Source organism: Arvicola amphibius, chromosome 9 (genome assembly GCF_903992535.2).
Source record: "Arvicola amphibius chromosome 9, mArvAmp1.2, whole genome shotgun sequence".
Lineage (NCBI taxonomy): Eukaryota > Metazoa > Chordata > Mammalia > Rodentia > Cricetidae > Arvicola > Arvicola amphibius.
The window spans coordinates 95,937,726-95,959,261 of NC_052055.2; the positions used below are offsets into that span (position 1 = coordinate 95,937,726).

At 43.4% G+C, this 21,536-nt stretch overlaps 1 protein-coding gene across 1 annotated transcript in view; it reads left to right on the forward strand.

The window, feature by feature from the left end:
• The first annotated feature begins 720 nt into the window (after positions 1-720).
• Slc9a4 (solute carrier family 9 member A4) overlaps positions 721-21,536 on the forward strand; it is a 48,494-nt gene continuing 27,678 nt past the window's right edge. The window contains exons 1-4 of the mRNA XM_038343829.1: positions 721-976; positions 6,877-7,340; positions 17,592-17,851; positions 19,326-19,543. Of these exons, the coding sequence (XP_038199757.1) occupies positions 721-976; positions 6,877-7,340; positions 17,592-17,851; positions 19,326-19,543 (1,198 nt within the window). The remainder of the gene's footprint in view (positions 977-6,876; positions 7,341-17,591; positions 17,852-19,325; positions 19,544-21,536) is intronic.

The window sequence follows — 21,536 nt, forward strand, 5'->3', positions numbered from 1 at the left end:
ATACTTATTAGCAGCCCTTCATCTTCCAAAAAGAGCCTTGGTTTGGATGCTAACTGCGTTTTTAGCAACTTGTCATTATCAACTCGCAAAGGGTGCCATGTTGCAGGTGCCCACTAGGTGTCAGTAGCGTAGCCTGCGAAGAATCTTCAGAGCAAGCATTTCATTACAAAAGTCAAATCAAAGCAAATAATTAGGAGTGGTTCAAGGGCTACCTGCAGCTTTGACCGGTTCCAAACAGGTGAAACCGAAGAGGGAGGTGTGGAGGACCAGGTACACTACAGGTGACTCCTTCCTGGGATCCAGCAGGGCAGGAAAGATTCCCTTCCTTATTAAGGACTTCAGTGGTTCACCGAATGAGCGTCCTTTCCAATTTACACTCACGAGATGAAGCCGGTGTTCAGTGAGTGAGGAAACAGCTCCGAATGAAGAGAAATTTCTCTTCATAGATTTCTCTTCAGTTTACAGTCGGATGAAGGTCCTGCAGGTAGAGCTCACTGGAAGCCTACATCTGCTGGAGAATCTGAGCTGCCCGAACAACGGCAGATTTTAAGAAGATCTGGAAGCATGTACCTGCAGAATCATCACACTGGACTCGTTGCGGAATGATTTCTGGATTGCACATATATTGTCTCTCACTCAGGTAACGAAACTGGAAACCCACCCCGCCTCAGATGCATGGCATACATCAGGCCCCAGGTGTGTAGGAAGAAACCCACAGGAATGGGTCTCGCAAGGCATGTGGCTTTTCGTTCTTGGAACTGGTTGCTATGGCTGATGGTCCTTGCATATTCCGAAGCATCCTCGTATGTGAATGAGTCCTCCAACTCCACTGCCCAGCAGGCACCTGATGCTCGGTTTGCTGCTTCCAGCTCAGACCCCGATGAAAGAATATCTGTGTTTGAACTGGATTACGACTATGTTCAAATTCCCTATGAGGTCACCCTCTGGATATTGCTTGCATCTCTTGCAAAGATCGGTAAGTCCTCAAATATATGTTTAAGGGGGATTACTTCTTATCCCATATGAAAATCTCTTATAGACAACCAACGGGTCAAGCAGATATTAACCATTGCTTGTAGCGCATTAAAATCCTATTTCCTGAAATCAGGAGAAAGTCGTGGCTGTTTAATGCTTCAGAATTGCGTTTGAAATTTAAATGCATATGCCTACACTATTCATTGTTTTGTTTTTGTAATCCAAGAACACAGTCATGTGACTTATCTGTCATATAAAAATCTAATGCTCCATGTTTAAAAGAATATAAAATGTAACGTGTATAGAGCTTGGGCAGTGCCAGAGATTGAATAATATTTCTTTATGTAACACGATCTTACTTCATTCCTAGCCATGTGCTGTAATTTGTCAATAGCTTTGGTTATTTATTCTTTCCAACAGACTCATGTTTCTTGCGAAGTGACAGGAAACAAGGAGAAAAATAACCACAGGCAATTCTTAACACCCTAGCAATGGGGTGCGGGGTATATGAGCCAATATCTGCCAGTAAAGTATGGCTTGCCTCCTAACTCAGATGGAGCTGCCAGCCGCCCTGCTTTCCTTTGTGCATGGGGAGCTTCAGTGAATCCGCTGAGCTCTAGTCAAGTGTTCTTCCTTCAGAAGCCACAGTAGTGGTTCATGTTCTACGACCAATGTGCACCGCTCTCTCCTTAAAACCACTTACTCCAAAGTGGAAAATCCATATACTTATGCCAGTTACTGCATGTATCATCACCTTTGCCTCCTCTATGATAAACTGTTGATAGTTTGGGCGCACAGATTGTTTTGTTGATGTAGAATCTTTCAAACATTTTTATTTCCATATACATACATATATAAACGTACATGCGTACATATACATGCATATATATGACAGATGTGAGATGTAGGTTGAGCCATGTGAAGTCTGTAGTTAATATTTACAGGCTCCTGTCTATCTCTGTAACTCCTTCTTTCCTGTGGGCTACGGGCTCAGGACTACTTGGTATCTCTTTCAAATCTATGTCTCTTAAGCTATGCAAGTTTAAAATGGAGCAGAAAGGGCCGGTTAGGAGAAATTTCCTGCAGTTTGCTGAATGGTGAGCTTACGCCAAGCGCCCATCACTTTGAATGAGTGTGAGAGCAAAACTGGCTCTCTAGGTGATACTGTGCTCAAGCCAGAGCCGGGTCTGGCACCTTTCATCTGGCCGGATGGATAATGGGAATTTTCAAAGTTGTCTCCCTTGATACTTTTGTGCCATTTGTAAACAATGGGGAGTATTATTTGTCTCCCTTGTCCCTCTCCCACAGCTTCCCTCCCTCTGCTTGCAACAGCTGGCAACAGCTGGAGCTCTAAGGGTCCTTAGAACACAGATCTATTGCTGACTCGCTGGCTCCTTTATCTACTGCTAGACATCTAGAAGCAGAGGAGGGCCCAATTTATTGGCATTTGTACATTTGCATAAGGGTTTTTTTGTTATTTGGGCATGTTGCATATGCCCCAAATTTACTATCAGGAAGTACGAAGAGACTGTGGGAGACACTGTTGTTCAGGGGACTCTCAGTTAAATGTTACTGACTTTCCTAATAGAAGTATTCAGTAGGATTTTAGAAAGGAAAATTACTGTAGATTTTCAGTTGGAACATACTTACTCAAGAATAAGTTTATAACTGTTAGTCTTCAGGAATCTAGATAAGTTTATATGCCATAAGCATTTGGGAACTGAAAAGATGCATTATTTATTAAATATATGCTATGTGCCAAATACTGGCCCTGACCTTCTATATACTATAATGACTTGTTTATGAGAGATAAATAGTAATATTAGTAAAGATGATGCTAATTATGATGGTTTCTAGACTTTAACATCTAAGGAATGCCTATGAGTATTCAGATTATAGATTATGAATAATAACATAATTTTCAGCCTCATTCTCACCATCGTGTATTATTTCTGAATCATTCAGGCACATTTGCAGAGTACCCATGCAATACCTGGAAACAAATGGGTTGGACCTTAAGGGGTTAACCGAGAACTCACTGGTCAGCAATTTGACAGGAAAATAGCTAAATGCTCCCCATTCCTTTTAAATAGCCAGCTATAAAACTATAAACACGTCTTATAGAACAAAGACAATTCAAGTCACTTCTGACTTTGTGAGTTATCGCTTAGTTCCATCACACTTCTTGGAATATTACGGAACCGGTCCTGGAACTACTGGGAAGAACAGCATTGAAGGTTGTCTTCCATTTCCCAGGACTTGAGTGTTTCTTCTCACTTCTGTTCAAGCACTGGGGTTATCAAGATGGAAAGTGACTGACTTTGGGAAACCTGCTCTCCTTCCCCAAGGGGAACACGTGATGTAAAGTGTAAAATGCTTTAAGCACTTCCTATTGCAATGTGACAAGCATGTGGCCTGTTTCTGCCACAGCTGTGCAAGCTCATTTTGCCTTGAGGCAGGTAGATGCACTTGGAGAACCAGGAGCCAGAATGGTAAAACGTAGGTCCTGAGAAAACACACAGGCTCTTCCATTCCTATGGCATAAATTAGAAGTTAAGTTTGATTAAAATAAACACTAATTGAGAGATAAAAATAAGGAGGGTGAAGAAGAAAATAAGAAGGCCAAAAATGTGATTGGAAACCCGAGAACCCAGGCTTTAGAAGGCCCTGAACTGGTCTGGACACCAGTGAGACCTGAGCGTATGAGTCACATCCTTTGGTGATAATTTTGCTCCACTTTATCAACCTGTATACATACGTACATACATACACACACAGACACATATATTTGTACACACATGTGCACACACACACACACACACCCATACTCTCATATGCATATATATCTTGGAGCAGTTCAAAGCAATTCTGAGGAAAACCCACATCTTCTTTTTATAAAGCTAAACATAAAATGTCCCCAAGGAGACATTCCCTGGTTCTCCAAAGCCTCTGAAAAGAAATCTACCTTAGGTAATTTAAAAGCCAAGCTCTCTGTTAGACGGCACAAAACCATCTTCCAGCTTTCCCTAATAATCTTACTAATTGATACCTTGTTGAAGCCAGGTGACATCTCTCAATGAGGGAGCAAAGTGTCTGTTAGGACACTTTTATTCTTTTTCTACCTTTCTTTCTTTCTTTCTTTCTTTCTTTCTTTCTTTCTTTCCTTCCTTCCTTCCTTCTTTCTTTCTTTCTTTCTTTCTTTCTCTCTTTCTTTCTTTCTTTCTTTCTTTCTTTCTCTCTTTCTTTCTCTCCTTTCTTTCTTTCTTTCTTTCTTTTTCTCTGTTTTTGTCTTGAGGCTCCCTCCACTCACTTAAAACACTTCTCATTCTATTACACAACTGTGGATATCTCAGCCATTTCCCAAGGCACCCAGTTCCTTCCATATGAAAGCATCTCTGATGACCATTTAGCCCATTCATTCATTCATTCATTCACTCATTCACTCATTCATTCATTCATTCATTCAAATACTTTGAGACCCAGCTATTACACAGACTTAGCTGTTGATATTTGTTAAGCCCTGTAATGATGTAAACTGTTAAGCAATATAATGATGTAAATCATTTCCTGAAGTTTGGGGGAATTTGCACACTAGTACAGATAAGTCATGCACAAAAGTAAGAGATAAGGATCACTGTTACTAAACAAGCATTGGAGAGATAAATTGTTTTGATAAGACATATTAATTTTTGAGGAAGACATATTAATTCCTCTCGTGGGGAGTTGGAAAGACTTAGCCTCGAATTCTGAGCAGGACCCAAAGACAAAGGAAAAGGACAATTTAAACAGGGAAAACAGCAACAAGACAGAAAAGGAGCCTGCTGGCAAAGGATTTTGATTGGCTGTATTGAAGGATGGAGTCGCTTGGGGCAGGGGGTGTGGCTGATTTCTGATGTCTTTGTATTTATAGAATATTTATGTACATATTACTAAAGTCTCATAGGTCATATTATTTCTGTCTTCTTATTTATTTGTGTCTTACCATTAAAACTTTGCCAACAGTGGGAGATGTAGTATAATTCACATCTTTGATTTTCTACCTCAATAAAGTCAATAGTATGTTTTTCTTTACAGAAGAGTGCTTAAATGGCACTAGTTCACAATCCATACGGTGCTCTGAATGCCTTCCACATCTTAGGTGGAACTGAGACAGTAAGATACTGAGACAGTAAGATACACAGGGTCAGAGACCATGGCTTCTTAAACCGTGGCTTCCAACCTCACACATGGTTGTACACTGGAATGCAGGGTCATGAAAAACTTAGTAGCAACAATAACAGAAAAAGGTTTCTGAAGAACTGGCTGACAATCCAGAAATCAAGTGTGTAATGAGATCAGGGTGTTTTTGTGTGTGCTTGATCACGTTGCATCACGAGGTCTCCATGCAGCCTTGGTTGTGAGCATGCAGTGTGTGCACAACTGCTCACACAAAGACCACTGCCTCCAATGCTTGGTTCTTACTTGAGACTGCTGTACACTGTGAACCACGGTGTTGTGCCTTAATTACACATGAGAGTTTCTGAACGTGTAGAAACGCCATGGTGTAGTATAGAAAATAAACACCTCTGATATTTTTCTACCATCATCTCTAAACATGTTAAATTCCTCTGGCTTTGTACTGTGTTTGGATGCTTGACTTTAAAATTGCCGTTTGAGTTGCTAACAGGAATTCTATATATAAAATAAAATTTAAATGCATTTTGGCTTCGGATTAGAAAAAAATTTACCATAATTTCTGAAATATCTTTAACCATGCCTCTTTAGTGTATATTTATACAAAGTGACATCAGAATTGATAATTATAATATTTCCATTTTAGCTATTTTTTTTAGTATTTCCTACATGCATGTATAGCATTTGGATCATATTCACCCCCACTCACCTCTCCCAACTCTTTCTGGATACCCCAAGAATGCTTCCCGGATTCATGCACCCCTTTAATTTTTTTTTAATGACCCATGAAGTCCAACTAGTGCATAGGTCTGGGGTCACCTACTGGAGCGTGGTCAACCCACCAGGGACCACACCCCTAAAGAAAACTGACTTTGTCCCTTTGAGAAGCCATTGACTCTTGATAGCTCCTCAGCTAGAAACGGGTCTAGTGTGTCCCTTCCCCCACCATGCTAGAATGTTGGCTGTCTTGATATTGGGCATGTCTTAGGCCAGAAAGCACAGTTACTGTGACGTCACAGGCACAATGGTGTTGTCAGTAAATGTTTTATCTGTCTTACAGCAGACCCTTTGACATGAGTAGATTCATAGATTTTGGAGGGACGTTTAAGATCCAAACTATAGAAAAGCTATGCAACCAATAGCCTGAGAAATATAAGGACCTAAATAAAGGCTCCGGAGGTAGAAATGGAGAGGAAGGGATGGACTTTAGGGACAGATGAGAATAGTGACAGAGGAAATCTGGGTTGACCACGTAATTGATAAAACCGACAAGGGTCATTCATAAGAATGTGACCCTATTTTCTTTCTGCCATGGGTCCAGTTGGCAACATTATTAAGTTAAGAAGGGGAGACAAATACAGAAGTTTTATTTCTGTGCTGTGGAGTAAGCATGGGATAAGAAGAGATCTCGGAGCTGGTCAGATTCCACGTGAGCTAGGCACTGGGTGACGTATGCGTGTATGCTTTCCACACCCACTTCCCCCCTTTCCCCTCGTGAGTCTTTTGGTACCCTTATAAGAAGCAGGAGGCAGGGAAGCAGCGGGACCGCAGGCTTTGACTGGTGGTAGTGATGTTAGTACACAATCTAGGTGACACTCCCAAGTTCCTGCAGCAGAGGCGATGCCCGCCTCGGAGCCGCCAGCCGCTTATGCACCACCCCACCCTACTGACTCTCCATGTAGCCTGGTTCATGGGAAAAGATTAATGTCCAGTCTTCTGTGTGTTCAGGTTTCCACCTTTACCACAAGCTGCCCCACCTCATGCCAGAGAGCTGCCTCCTCATCATCGTGGGCGCGCTGGTGGGTGGCATTATCTTTGGCACCCACCACAAATCGCCTCCGGTCATGGATTCGAGCATTTACTTCCTGTATCTCCTTCCGCCCATCGTGCTGGAGAGCGGCTACTTCATGCCTACGCGGCCCTTCTTTGAGAACATCGGCTCCATCCTGTGGTGGGCAGGCCTGGGGGCCCTGATCAATGCCTTTGGCATTGGTCTCTCCCTCTACTTCATCTGCCAGATCAAATCCTTCGGCCTTGGCGACATCAACCTGCTGCAGAACCTGCTGTTCGGTAGCCTGATCTCGGCGGTGGACCCTGTGGCCGTGCTGGCTGTCTTCGAAGAGGCGCGCGTGAACGAGCAGCTTTACATGATGATCTTTGGGGAGGCCCTGCTCAATGACGGAATCAGTGTGGTGAGTCACCCAGATTGTGTTCCCGGAGTGGTGGGGCTGGGGTGGCCGGTTCTCCATGTCAGGGTTGTGGCCTGAATTCTGGTGACATTTCCGACGGATCCACTTTCTGTATCTGACTTCTCATTAGTTGCTTTAAAGAGAGAAAAGGAATAGAAAATACATAATTTAATTTACCTTTCAATTCAAGGATTTTTTTATTTATCATGGAGAAACTATTATTTACAGCTAATCTTGGTTTTCTTGTTGGTCTAGACAATACCTTTGTTTCTAATACATGTCTATATGTATATATGCATACACACAAATAAAACTCCTCTGGTCAATGAGACATGCATACATACACTCCTGCACAGCTGTGGAGCATAGTGTCTTGGCAAACACCAAGGGATCACATTCCATATGTGTTGCTGTAGCCACTCTGGGTCCTTGCATGCCTTCTCAGCTGTTACACGGTGCTTTGTAGATGAACAAAGTTAATCAACACAATTAACAAAGTTAATTAACACAGTAAGTTAACGCAATTTATTTTACAATTTCCTCTGTGGGTGGTTATTTCCATCGTTTCTATTTTTTATATAAATAATGTTGCAATAAATAAGCTTTATTTCTTCCTGGCATTATTTTTGTATCTGGGACTATTTATAAACAATATTTTGTCAATAAAGAAATTTCTAAGTTAAGCATTATGTAGATTTAAAACTTCATACATGTGGCTATTTTAATCACTTCCTATTTACCCCATTGGCAAATGAGAGGCTACTACCCTAGAGTTGTAGGGATGGGCAAAGACATGATACCCGTGTCTTAGTTTCTTGATCCTTAGGTAGGAGACAGAGAGAATAGTGAGAATAGAATAAGTCCTTTGAGACCCCAAAACCCACACCCAGTGACACACTTCCCCCAAGCAGACTGCACCTCTTAATCCTTCCTAAGCTGTTCCACCAACAGGGGCCCAAGGATTCAGACATATGACCCTATGGGGGCTGTTCTTACGCAAAGCAATACAACCTAAAACTGTACAGATGGCTCCAACTGCAGGTGATTAGAAAGTATAAACACTGTCTGGGAGAGTAGGGCATCAAGTAAGACCCCAAATCATATGGAGTGCCCGAGGAAAAAGAACACACCAGCAGAGGCTGAAGGAGGCAGGCATGAGGCTTAGAGACTGAAGGGGGCAGGGTGTGGGACTGGAGAGGGCAGGCGGGAGGCTGGAGCTACTCTGCTCCTCAGTGATGCATTTGAATTGCATGAAGAATTTTGCAGACTAGCAAGGGAACATGAGAGAGCACCGCCTGGCAGTTGTGCTCAGGAGACTTGGCTGGTTGGGACTGTTAAACGTGAAGCAGTGGGGTTAAGAGGAATTTGCAGCTAGGCTGGGCACCTTTGAATTTTTCCAAATGCCAAGGTAACACATGACATTGAACTCGGGTGACCTCAGCCACCAAGCTTTTCCAGAAAGACTTTATCAGCTTTTTGCTCCTACAGATAGGGTTGATTTCTTTAATTTTTCCCAGAACACATGGTCTCTTTATCAGGAGCATGATCATGTGATAGGCAGAAATTCTTGCTGAGAAATCATCTGGATTCATTACCAAAGCAAGTTCTTGCCTGCTGCCACTGAGAGCGGATCAGGTCTCACCCTGAGGTTTCTCTGACAGCCCGTTCAGAGCCAACCCAGTCGTGGTTTCCTGTGGCAATGCCATCACCAGTGACATTTGTTTGACTTTCTCGAGGCTAAATCGCTTCCACATAGATGTTTCTAAAGACTGATCATTTCAAAATAAGATTATAATTTCTGAGTAACTGTAGTGCCCGCTGAGGGTGATGTTGTGACCTCGGCGGGGCAACGTTGCCATTGCATTGGCTCTGGCGAGGTTGCCCACATGTTCATCTCTGGTCTCCCACAACACAGCGAGTATTAAGTGTGCGCTGGAGCACCACTGGGTCCCTAAGTGAAACCAGAGAAGCCCAGGGCCAGATTTAGAAAGCAGCTAAAAGCAACTGGTACTTTCTGTCGTCCAATGGTATTTTGAGCTGAGGGCTTTGCGCTCACCCTTTCATTGAGCAAAGAGCCTGCCCAAGGGCAGCAGTCACAACCCTGCAGAAGGTCTGAGTCACCCAGAGGTGGCCTGTGGTTTGAGGGTTACATGTGATGGCAGTACAGACCTTATTTCTAGAACAGTTGACATATCCATGAATCTGATTCACCAAGAATGAACCACATCAGGAGTTCAGCTCGCGATTTTCCAGTTATTCCTTCCTTCTGTGGAGTTCTCGGGCTATGGCATTGATAACTAGGCCAGATCTTCAATGGCGGACAAGAAGGGCAGAGACACAAGCTGTGCCCAGTAACCCAGTACTGCAATCTGCACAGATTTGCTATGAAAGGAGATGGGGGAGGAGAGGGAGGGAGGGAGGGAGGGAGGGAGGGAGGGAGGGAGAGAGAGAATCAGTTATTCTACATCATTCATTTTATTATCAGGACGTGTACATTAAGGTATGATATTGTGTGACTTGAATATTTACAACTTTGTTTTTAAAAATAGACTGTATTTCAAATATTACTAAAAAATAAAAAAGTACCCTAAGATCACTTATATCCCCAAATGGCGTCTCCTGGCTAAGATCCTAGAAGAAGGCATGGACAGAACTTCTCAGCCCAGGACCCACAGGGACCAGCTTTGCATTTACTATTTTATTAAATTTATGGATCTTATTATGAAGCATAAAAAATATCCTCCATTCAAAAACGAAACAAACCAGATGCAAGAAGTTAACATTCCCTGGGCTACAGAGCAGACCTCGGTGCCCAGTTCTGTTCTTTCCATTCCCATCCCATTTTTCTCTTACCTTTTGGAATTTTAACTCTGAGCTGTAAGGGGGAGGAGAAAACCTCCCTACCTATTTGTTAAAGAATAATAGTTGAAGATAAGTTACCCATGTTTATGCTGTGGAATATTTGTTTAACGATGCAAAGATGTGCTGCATTCTTTTATGCTGCATTTGCTTAACTCTGTGAAGCTGTGTTATGTTGCCTGTCTAAAACACCTGATTGGCCTAATAAAGAGTTGAACATTCAATAGCAAGGCAGGAGAAGTGATAGGTGGGGCTGGCAGACAAAGGAATAAATAGGAAGAGAAATCTGGGAAGAAGAGATCGAAATGCAAGAAAAAGAGGGGAGGAGGACTTCAGGGGCCAGTCACCCAGATATACAGCAAGCCATGGAGTAAGGAATAAAGAAAGAAATACATAAATAGGGAAAGACAAAAGCCCAGAGGCAAAAGGTAGATGGGCTAATCTAAGAAAAGTTGGCGAGAAAGAAGCCAAGCTAAGGCTGGGTATTCTTAAGAAAGACAGTTCTCCAAATTTGACTCCCAAACACACCCTTGGATCATTTGCATCCGCTTGAAGGAAGAGAATAGTTGAGATTTGAATTACACCAATTGATCTTGAACCAGAAGACACTTATGAGCCACTTGGTGGTGGACACTCCCTTCCATCACAAGGGTAGGAAAAAGGAATAAAGTTTAGACAGTTGACAAGCTGCCTTTTGTTGTCAGGAGGTGGAGTTGAGCAGCTGTGGGAACAGAAATTAGGGGAGAAGGAACACTTAGGAGGAGAGTGATGGCCCTTGAACTCTTTCGGGAATAATGATAATGAGGACAGGAAACTCCCCAGATGCAATTCTGTCAATACCTGTAAGGACTCTGAACTCCCCCACCAAGTATACCAAGCACCACAGATGTGAAAGCAAGCCTGGCTGCTGCCCTGAGTCCCCATACCATAAGCCTTCAGAATCCTTCTTGGTAAACTATTATTCTTAACCTACAACCATGTGTTTGCCTAGTCTGTGTTTTCTTAGAACCTGTCCCAGCCGCAAAGGTCCTGTAGGAGGTTGTATAATATTTTCATGGAAGCTCCTGATGGGGGACAACACCCTGGCATTTCAGACACAGCCAGGAGAAGTTTCTAGTACTGTGACTTTTGTGTGACCATCCTCTGCCAGCCCTGGTCCTAATGTTCTCACTTGGGCATGTTGGGCTGCAGTGTGGAAATAAGGTCAGTTTCATGTGGAAAGTCACACAAGTTGGATTCTAGAAGGAGCAGTTTCTGGGGGCACAAGTTCTTTCCCTACAGTTTGGGAATTATACAGATGACCAACATCTTACAAGCCTGCATTGTAGCATTAGACCATGACTGGATGGGGAGAGAGCCTTTGATTCTGCCTCTAGGATATGATAATTTATATGTTCTTCCTCTTCAGTACCCAGGACCAGCTTTGGTTATTGGGGAATGTCTTAGTCATTTGGCGTCATTTGGGGTTATTCTAACAAAATGTGAGTTTGATTCTGATTCAAGGAGTTGAGTTTGGCTTACAGTTTGGGGGTTGAAAGTACCAAGACATAAAGCTACCTGAAAAAAATTGTTCATGCTATAATAGGACATGGAATAGAAAATGAGCCTCTAAGGGTAGGAGATAGGTATGATTCGTGGGAGGGGCCGGGTCCTCTAACAATCACTGTCCCCAGGAAATGCCAGTGAGAATGAAATAGCATTTCCCCCAGGGAGCATGTGTGTCCCTTCTGAGGGTGCCTGCACCGGCCTCATTACCTTCTAACATCCCCCACTTCTTAAAGATTCCTTTACCTCTTCACATCACAACACCGGTACCAAGCCTCTAGCACATGAAAGCTGCGCCATAAACCACGCCCAAGCCAAAGTGGTGACTAATAGATTAAAACCACAAGAAAGAACTGAAACATCATAAAAGGCAACTGCTTGATTGTTTTTTTGTCTCCAGTTTTTGAGAAGTTCACATGTGAACACTGTATTCACATCACCTCCACATCTTTTCTCCCACTACAATTTCTTTTGTGCTTCCTCATTTCCTCTCAAATTTATAACCTTTTCTTCAATATTTTTGTTGTACATGCATGTGTGTAAATGCAACCTACTGAGTGTAGTTAGTGTTGCTTATATGTATATGTGTGCAGGGATGACCACTTGGCTTGGAATTATATGATTCTTTGAGCGCTCTCTCTCTCTCTCTCTCTCTCTCTCTCTCTCTCTCTCTCTCTCTCTCTCTCTCTCTCTCTCTCTCTCTCTCCATCAATTGCCTATAGTTATTAACCTAGTGATGGAGCCTGTGATATCTCCTTCACTGAGTGAGCATGTCAGCAATGGTCATTGTGCTGGTCTTGTTTAAGCAACCATATCGTTGTGATTTCCTGGGTGCAGCTCCCTGTCATACACATGGAAGACACTATCTCTCGGCAGACTAGGCCTCCAGCTCCTATAATCATTCTGCTTCTTCTTCTGTGGCATTCTCTAAGCCTCGGGTATTGCAGATGTGTTGCAGAAGTATCAGTTAAAGTTGGGTATCTCACTGTCAGTTCTTCTCTGCATTTTGACTACTAGTAGATTTCTGTAATGTTCTCCACATCTATTGCAAAAAGAATTTTCTTTGGAGAGAGGTGAGAGCTATCCTTATCTCTGTGTATAAGGAATTAGAAAGCAGTTAGAAATTATCTTGGGTCAGGAAAGTAGCAGTAGTAGGCTTTCCTCTCGAGACTATGATCTCACCAGTGACAGGTAATTGTCTAGGTTTATAGTGCTAGGCATGGATTCCTTCGTATGGAGTGGGCAGCTGTTGGTTACCCAAAGCTATAAGGGCCACTATTGCATATCTGTATGTATTTTGCCATGCTAGTCATTGTTGTGGTTCACAGACTTTATATGTGGGTAGGACTACTGGTCTATTAGTTGTGAGGACACTTAGTTTCGAAAAGCTCCAAGACATCCTTCTATTCCCGCCACCACTGGAATCCAGGGTCAAAATAGGTCCTGGTGGTTGTGTAGCCTTCTGTAATCTGGAAATCTATGCAAAAGAGTTTGTGCTTGTGGAAACAATACACAAATCATTGAGCTGCAATTATCGTCCATGAATTTCCTCTGGCTTTGAGAGTCAAATGAATGCCCGCATCACCGCATTCAAGCCTACTTTCTGTAGGTTTGTGGAACCATTTTTGCAGCCCCATTTTGCTCCTTTGTGAATTCAACCTGAAGGAGCAGTGTCCAAAGTTCCAAAGACCCATGAGTGGATTCAACTGTCAACTAGGAAGTGACATGAGACTAAATGAATTCACTGAGTCAGGATACAAGCCCAGTTTCTTCTGGAATGACTCAAACACTCCGAATCGCAAACTTCAAATACTAATCAAAGCTCTTCGCAAACCATGCTTTAATAAATTTTGCTTGAATTATAAGAAAAATTTTGTAAAATGTTTCTGGTACATAAATCCTTTGATAGGTGTTGGTTTAGCTCACCTGTAGATCAAACACCCAGAGGGTATAAGATGTGTAATGTGTAATTAGGGAGACTCCCATGTAGGGCAGCCAGAGAGCAGAGACAGCCCTGAAAGCCAGATACAGACTGGCCTCAGACACACAGAGGAAGGAGAGAAGGCGGCAGGAACTGTCTTGCTGACTTTCTCAGAGTTTACCTTACCCTTGAGCCCTCAGACTGAGGACATCATCAGAAGAGTATCTGTCTTCCTTGAAAGGGCACCCATTTAGTGCCCATGCCACCTCAGTTCTCCTTGAAGAAAACTGATGGGAATTAAGTATAGGTGGTGGTGAGTTTCCCTCTCTGCAGCTAGAGATTTGAGGAACTCTGAGTGCCCCAGGCACAGAAACTGATGACCTGCATCACACAGGCAGGACACATAGGACCAAGAGAGACAAATGTATAATGTTTGCCGTGGTCTCCGTAGGAGGGACCGTGAGTAAGCAGGAAGGTCATCTCCTCACTCCCCCGTCTCAATATTTCTGCATTTTAGTGTACATACATATGTGTGTATGTGTTTTCTGTGTGCATGTGTGTGTGCGCACGTGCACGTGTACTGATCTGACTCAAGAGTTCTTAAGCAAGCCTCCCCCTTTTAAAGTAAATTCTCTTATTTCAGAAATTCAGTCCATCCAGTCTGTGTGTATGCGTGAGTGCACACTGCCTCCAGCAAATCCGCATGGTCTTCTCTCCTTCTCCATTATCCCCAGCCACTTCTTCTTCTGATGAGTTCAAACTTCTCCTTGGGGAAAGGAGGGAAACCTGGCTATAATCTCGTCATACTTCTATCTCTGGCCAAACTTGCTACTAGCTGCTTATGACATTTTTTAAAGAAACGACTAGTACACACATTCAGATATGTCCTGGGCTTTCCCCTTGCGGCTTTATTCGCCCATCAGAAGTCTGCTGTCAATGAGGCGTATCGAATGAGGTCTGTTGACAGATACTTGAGCCTCTCTGAGGAGCTACCTGCTCCTCAAGCTCACACTCAAAGGCTGAGGGCCATACTGTAAAATTTTTGATAGTTTACAAAGTTAGGCAGGAAAATAAGTGCACACATACTTAGTTAGGATTTCTATTGCTTTGGCAAAACAGCATGACCAAAAAACAAGTTGGGAAGGAAAGGGTTTGTTTGGCTTATGCTTCTGTATTGTTGTTAGTTATTGAAAGAAGTCAGGGCAGGAACTCCAACAAGGTAGGAACCCAGAGGCAGGAGCTGCTGCAGAGGCCACCGGAGGGGTGCTGCTTACTGGCTTGCTCCCCGTGATTTGCTCAGCCTGATTTCTTGTAGAATCCAGGACCTTCAGCCTAGGGATGGCAACACCCACCATAGGCTGGGCCCCCTCCCATCAATCACTAATTAAGAATACGCCCTACAGCTGGATCTTTTGGAGGCATTTTCTCAAATGAGGTTCCCTCCTCTCAGAGAACTCTAGCTTGTGTCAAGTTAACATAAGACTAGTCAGCTCATATACATACACAAAATACATATCTACATACACACACATACTTGCCTGCATACATACATGCATACCATTTTACAGTGAAGGAAACAAGGTACATGGTGACTTCAGGGTCCTTGGAAAAGGACACTCTCCTCATAGACCCCTTGCTACTGAAAACTTTACTTGAAGATGAGGCTTTTCTTAGAATGTGGCTTTAAAAAAAAGACTTGGTTTCAATGTACTTTGCTTATTCATGGTAAGATACCAATCTAGAGATGACGTTGGCTTGACTGGTCAGAGATGGCTCAGTGGTTAAGAGCACATACTATTCTTCAGAGGACCTAAATTTGGTTTCCAGCACCCTCATCAAGTTTCTCTCTCTTATACACACACACACACACACACACACACACACACACACACACACACACACACACACAGAGGCACGCACACATGCACATGCTCACCTGTAACTCCACTTCCAGGAAATATGATGCCCTTTTCTGGATTCCACATATAGTATCACTCATACATGCACAAGCCACACTCCGACAAACACATGCACATATAATGAATAATAAAATAAAGAAATCAATCATTGGCAAATGATCATTAATTGCCAAGCTCTCTATGTGGGAAATCAACAGAGGCACTGCCTAGAAAAGACCCAGAGGGCTCAGGATCAGGAAATCAACTGTAAAGGAATAGCTGATGCACCCTGCAAACCAAGGTTGAGCTTCCAGAGTCTGTAGAAGAAGCATGCAGTCTGGCGAGCCCTGTAGATATCACCAAAGCCAGAGCTCAAAAGCTGTTAGGCTCCAATGAAGAGTATAGATAGTCTGGTCTGATGGTGTATATTCCCAGCTACAAGGGAAGTAGCGGCAGAGGAATTACAAGTCTAAGGCCTATGAATTAGTTACTTTTCCTTTTGCTGCAACCAAATACCCAACAAGATGCAACTTAAGAGAGGAGAGGCATATTCCAGATGGAGGCCATAGAGACTATAGGAGTGGCAGGAAACTGAGGCCTGGGTCCCTCTGTGTCTGCAGCCAGGAAGCCAAGACCGATGCGTGTTTATGCCAAGGTCCTTCCTCTTTCTTATGCAGTCCTGAACTCTTAGCCAGAGAATGGCGTTGCCCAGATTTAGGGTGAGTCTTCCCACCTCAGTACCTCAATCTAGACGCTCCCTCACAGGCATACACAGACACACCAGAATCACTGTTTCCATGGCAATTCTAAATCCTACTCAGTTGGCAGTGAAGATTAACCATCACGACCTGCTGGGTTATAAAATGAGTTTCAAAGCCAGATTGGCAGCTTATTAAGATCCTATCTCGAAGTACAAAATAAGAACTCGAGACACGCTACATGTGTGCTCAGGAGTGGGGTACATGCCTAGCATGTGTGAGGCCGCACATCCCCTGTGCGTCTATATAAGGAAGATTGTGAATGCAGCAGTGAGCAGGAAGCTCAGGCCTGGAGAAGCCTAGCAGTGTGCACAAGCCTGCATGGATTCTGATGTCACTGGGAAAGACATGGATTGACCAGTCGAGAAGTTGGCTGAGTCAGCCAAGTTCGAACTGGCCAAGCGGTGCTGGACAAACTAAAGGCCACTTTCTGAAAGGCAAGCATGACCAGACTTGATGAAACCTTGGTCCTCTTGGTGGAGATTCTGGGCTCCAGAGTGGGTAGAATGTCTTCAGAGGAGAAGACTGGACCCAGGGAAGACGGTTGAGCTGCGCTAACAAAGAAAGCGCCAGTTGGGTTAAACCCAAGCACGTGGCCCATGCTAGGACTTTTACAGAGGCAGGAGCCACAAGACTGTGGAGGAATTATTTACTGGGCATGTGACTCAGGCAGGCTCCACCGGAAGTCGTCATATCCACATGGCTGACTTCTCCCCAGGGATTTAAAGAACATCCAAGAAGCCCCTTTCCCCTGTGCTCCTTCTGCACTCTGCGGAGGGAGTTTAACCTTGTTCTTACTTTAAAGGGAAAACTAAAAGAAACTGCAGGGTTTATGATACAACTAGAAAGTGAATGACCAAAGCAGGGAGGCAATACATTAATCGAAACAGGAATCTCAGCAGAGAAACTGGCACACGGAGAGTTATTATTATTATTATTATTATTATCACTTTCCTTTGTTCTTGTGCATGGGGTGGAAATATATAATTCAATATGTGTGTACAATATGTAATAGTCAAATTGAGATAATTAGCATCCCCACCTCCTCAAACATTTGTCGTGCGCTTGATTATCGAAATCCAAATACTTCCCTTTTCTTCAGTGAATCTGGATGGGTCTACATATGTTGGAGTGCATTCAAAAACGGGGTAGCTGTGTTAATATTCGTGCCCTTTACTCGTGTACTCTGTTTAACGGAACGCCGAGTTGAGAGAGTCCACGTGTAACAGGTTCTAACGTCTATTTCCTGTTTCTCTCATTTGTGTTTTCCCAGGTCTTATACAACATACTAATCGCCTTCACTAAGATGCATAAATTTGAGGACATAGAACCTGTGGACATTTTGGCTGGGTGTGCCAGATTTGTCATCGTGGGCTGCGGGGGAGTTTTTTTCGGCATCATTTTTGGGTTCATCTCGGCTTTTATCACACGTTTCACCCAGAACATCTCTGCGATTGAGCCGCTCATCGTGTTCATGTTCAGCTATCTGTCTTACTTAGCCGCAGAGACTCTTTATCTCTCCGGCATCCTGGCGTGAGTACACTCGGTGGAAGGAGAACCAGGGAAATAGGCGGACGATTTAGGAGCTGGGTGGCCTGTGTTTCTGGGAAAAGCCCGAGGCTAGTCCCCCGAGGCACTGCAGAGTTTAGGATTTTTTACATTTCTGAAAGCTGAGTCGGGTCCTTTGCCAAACAAATGTTCTCTGCGACATTTGCCTGAGGAACGTCTAGCAATCAGACTGTCAATTTAAAACGTTTGGGGAAAGCTGGTGCGAGGAAGAGCTGGAACAGTTCAAGCTTCAAGGCCATCTGAACAGCTTCTTTTCTTCCTCAAAGAATTAATTTTAGAACCGGGCGTGGTGGAGCACACTTTTAATCCCAGCACTCAGGATGCAGAGGCAGGTGGAGCTCTATGAGTTTGAGGCCAGCCTGCTCTACAGTGAGTTCCAGGACAGCCAGGAGAGACCCTGTCTCAAAAAAAATTAATAATAATAATGATAGTGATAACAGCAGCAGCGGCAACAACAATAGTAATACTTTTAAGGTAGACAGAAGACATGCCATAAGGAGCTACCATTCTGGGCTCTGCTGTTGCTGCTCCTCTCCAACCCTATCCTAAGTCACACTCCCTCCCCACCCCCCCACCCCCGAAAGAGTAAAGCTGGGTAGGTGGGCTACGCACTGATGTCCAGTTGTTTGTCCTAATGAAGACATTTGTTTAGGTGCTCAACCCCATATCTTTGAAATGTGTCTCCTAGAATGAAGCTTCTTAGTTTGGCTTATTACCTCTGGTCTCGATCCAGGAAGGAAGCTTTAACTGTGTTATATAAAAATCCCTACGTCCATTAAATATAATAATATGGACTTTAGGTACCGTTGTTTTCGCACCTCAAAATGACCACAACTTTGAGGACAAGAAAAGGGCTTTTTCTTTACTCTCCAGAAAAGAAACATTTGAAATATTTAAATAACGTTGTTAAGAAACACCATCTGGGAGCTGGATGGAGTATTATGTAATGGCAGCACACAGGAGACAGAGGCAAGGAGAAAGCTGAGTTAAATAAGAGAGCATACTGAGCGTTCGATCTGTTGAACTGACGTAGATTTAATTTGGTGTAAGGCGGAGTCAAGTATCCTCTAGCAAGGGTTGGGACTGAACAAGCTCTCTGTGAGCGAAAGGAGGTCCTCGTGCATTTTGCTTCTGATTTTCCTGAGTGAACGACCTATCAGTGTGTGTGTGTGTGTGTGTGTGTGTGTGTGTGTGTGTGTGTGTTGTGTGAAGGGCCTGCCACACCCATCTCCCTACCACACTTGCTTTTTCCTGTACCTGGTTGAAGAGCAAGGCACCAAATCTGTGGTCCACAGTCAGAGACCGACAGGCCCAAAGACAGGATGAGACCCAGCTTCGGGATAGAGGTGGGCTTCCTCTATATAAAGCCTTGCTTTCAGCAGGTAACCTCTGCGGTGTGTCGGTCCTGTTTCTCCCTGAGTCTCTGCTTCTTTCGTAGAATCACAGCTTGTGCCGTGACAATGAAAAAGTACGTGGAGGAGAACGTGTCCCAGACGTCCTACACGACCATCAAGTACTTCATGAAGATGCTGAGCAGCGTGAGCGAGACCTTGATCTTCATCTTCATGGGCGTGTCCACCATCGGGAAGAACCACGAGTGGAACTGGGCGTTCATCTGCTTCACACTGGTCTTCTGCCAGATCTGGAGAGCCATCAGTAAGGGACACCAGGGCTCCCACACTCTCCTGCCCTGCTTCCTCCCCAGGTTGAACCAGAAGGAGGGAGCCCATGCTATGATTTTCCTGCACAGGGAAGAGTAGACAGCTCATCCTTACTGACCAGAAACAGTGAATTTGCCCTCCTCAGTCAATCCAGAGCCACCAGCTGACTGGAGGTTCTCAGAAGCGAGGATGGAGCAGGGAATATTTTGTGTTTTGACGAGCCAGAGCACTTTCACATGTACACATTTAAAAATAACTCAGTAAATATATCTGTTGCTCCGCTTCCTTGCCAGCTTGTAGCCTCTTAGATGTTAACTCAGATATAGATGATACACTGTGGGCATTTACACTTCTGATACCGGATAAGTGAGATCTCACACAAACTGTATTCTATGTAAGACCAACACAGTCAGGATGCATTTGCATAAATAGTGCAGCTGATCTAAGGGGTGGGCGATTGATGGCTATAAAGCCAGCAAAGGATCAAGGAGTGAATTACTATTTTTTAAGTGCTCATTTTGGGTGACTGGGGAGATTGTTCCATCAGTATTGTGCTTGCTGCTCTAGAATGAGGGCCCCAGAACCCTCACGAAAACCAGGAATTGCTACCCATGCCTCGGATTCCAGGGCAGGGATGGGGGATGTTGGAGAGGGGGGGCAGGAAGATCCCTGGGGCTTGTTTGTGGTCAGCCAGTACAGTCAACCAGTAAGTTTCAGTTTCAGCAAAAGCCTCCATCTCAAAAATAAGGCAGAGAAGAGATTAAGAGATTAAGGAAGACAATGACCTCTCCCCACCCCCACCTCTGGCCTCTGTGTATAAGCACACACACACACACACACACACACACACAGAGAGAGAGAGGGGGGGGGAGGAGGTGAGCACTCTTAATTATAACATTAATTAGTAAAGACAGCAATACTATAAATAACCTCAATTCCGGAAATAATTCCTATTATAAGGAATATGATCCAGTAGTTGCCATACACTTACATTTAAGGAGATAGAAGTAATGTAACTCATTAGCACCAAGTTACATTATCTATGCTGGCCTTTTATTAGAAGAATATAAATGAGTCGACAAAGGGAGCAGAGGCTGAGGTAGAGACAGGTATTTTCTATACCATCGAAGCAAGGTTGCATATATAAGAAGCCCATCTCTAATACATATTACATATAATATAGTTGAGATAGGATCTTACTGAGTGGTCCTGGCTAGCCTGAAACTCACTGTATTGATCAGGTTGGCTTCAAAATCATTGAGATTAACCCATTGATATGTGCTGAGTTGTGGAGTTAAAGCAAGTTGTGTACCACCAGATCCATAGATATTTGTGTGTGTGTGTGTGTGTGTGTGTGTGAGAGAGAGAGAGAGAGAGAGAGAGAGACCAAGAGAGAGAGACAGAGAGATTATTTTAGAAATTATATTTTAAACAATTACCAATTATAAATTAAAATTAATTTATAATAGCTTTGGGGTTGCAAAGAGAAAGACAAGAGGACTTGGATGACTCAGCTGTTAGGAACTCTGTCGGCTCTTCTCGAGGACCTGGGTATGAGGTACAGAATCCACATGATAGCTCACAGCCATCGGTTACTCCAGTTCCAGTGGATCTAATGTTCTATGGATACTGCACACATGTTTTATACACACATACATATATGGAGGCAAAACACCTTTACACATAAAATAAAATAAATGTTAATTTTTTAAAAAAAATGGTAAGAGTATAGAAATATTAAAACAGTACTAAGAGTACCTGAATATATGCTGATTTTTGGTGGAAAAAAAATCAAGGCTGTTGTGATATAAACTTAAAATCTCACATCAAATTTGGTGTGATCTCTGACTCACTATTTGGAGCTGGACAGACATTTATCTATTTAAAGTCTTGTTCTTCAGCCTAAAAATAACAGGTTTGGATAAAATTATCAATCCCTTCCTGTTATGATATTCTCCAGATCTACAGGGAAGCAGTACTAATGTCAA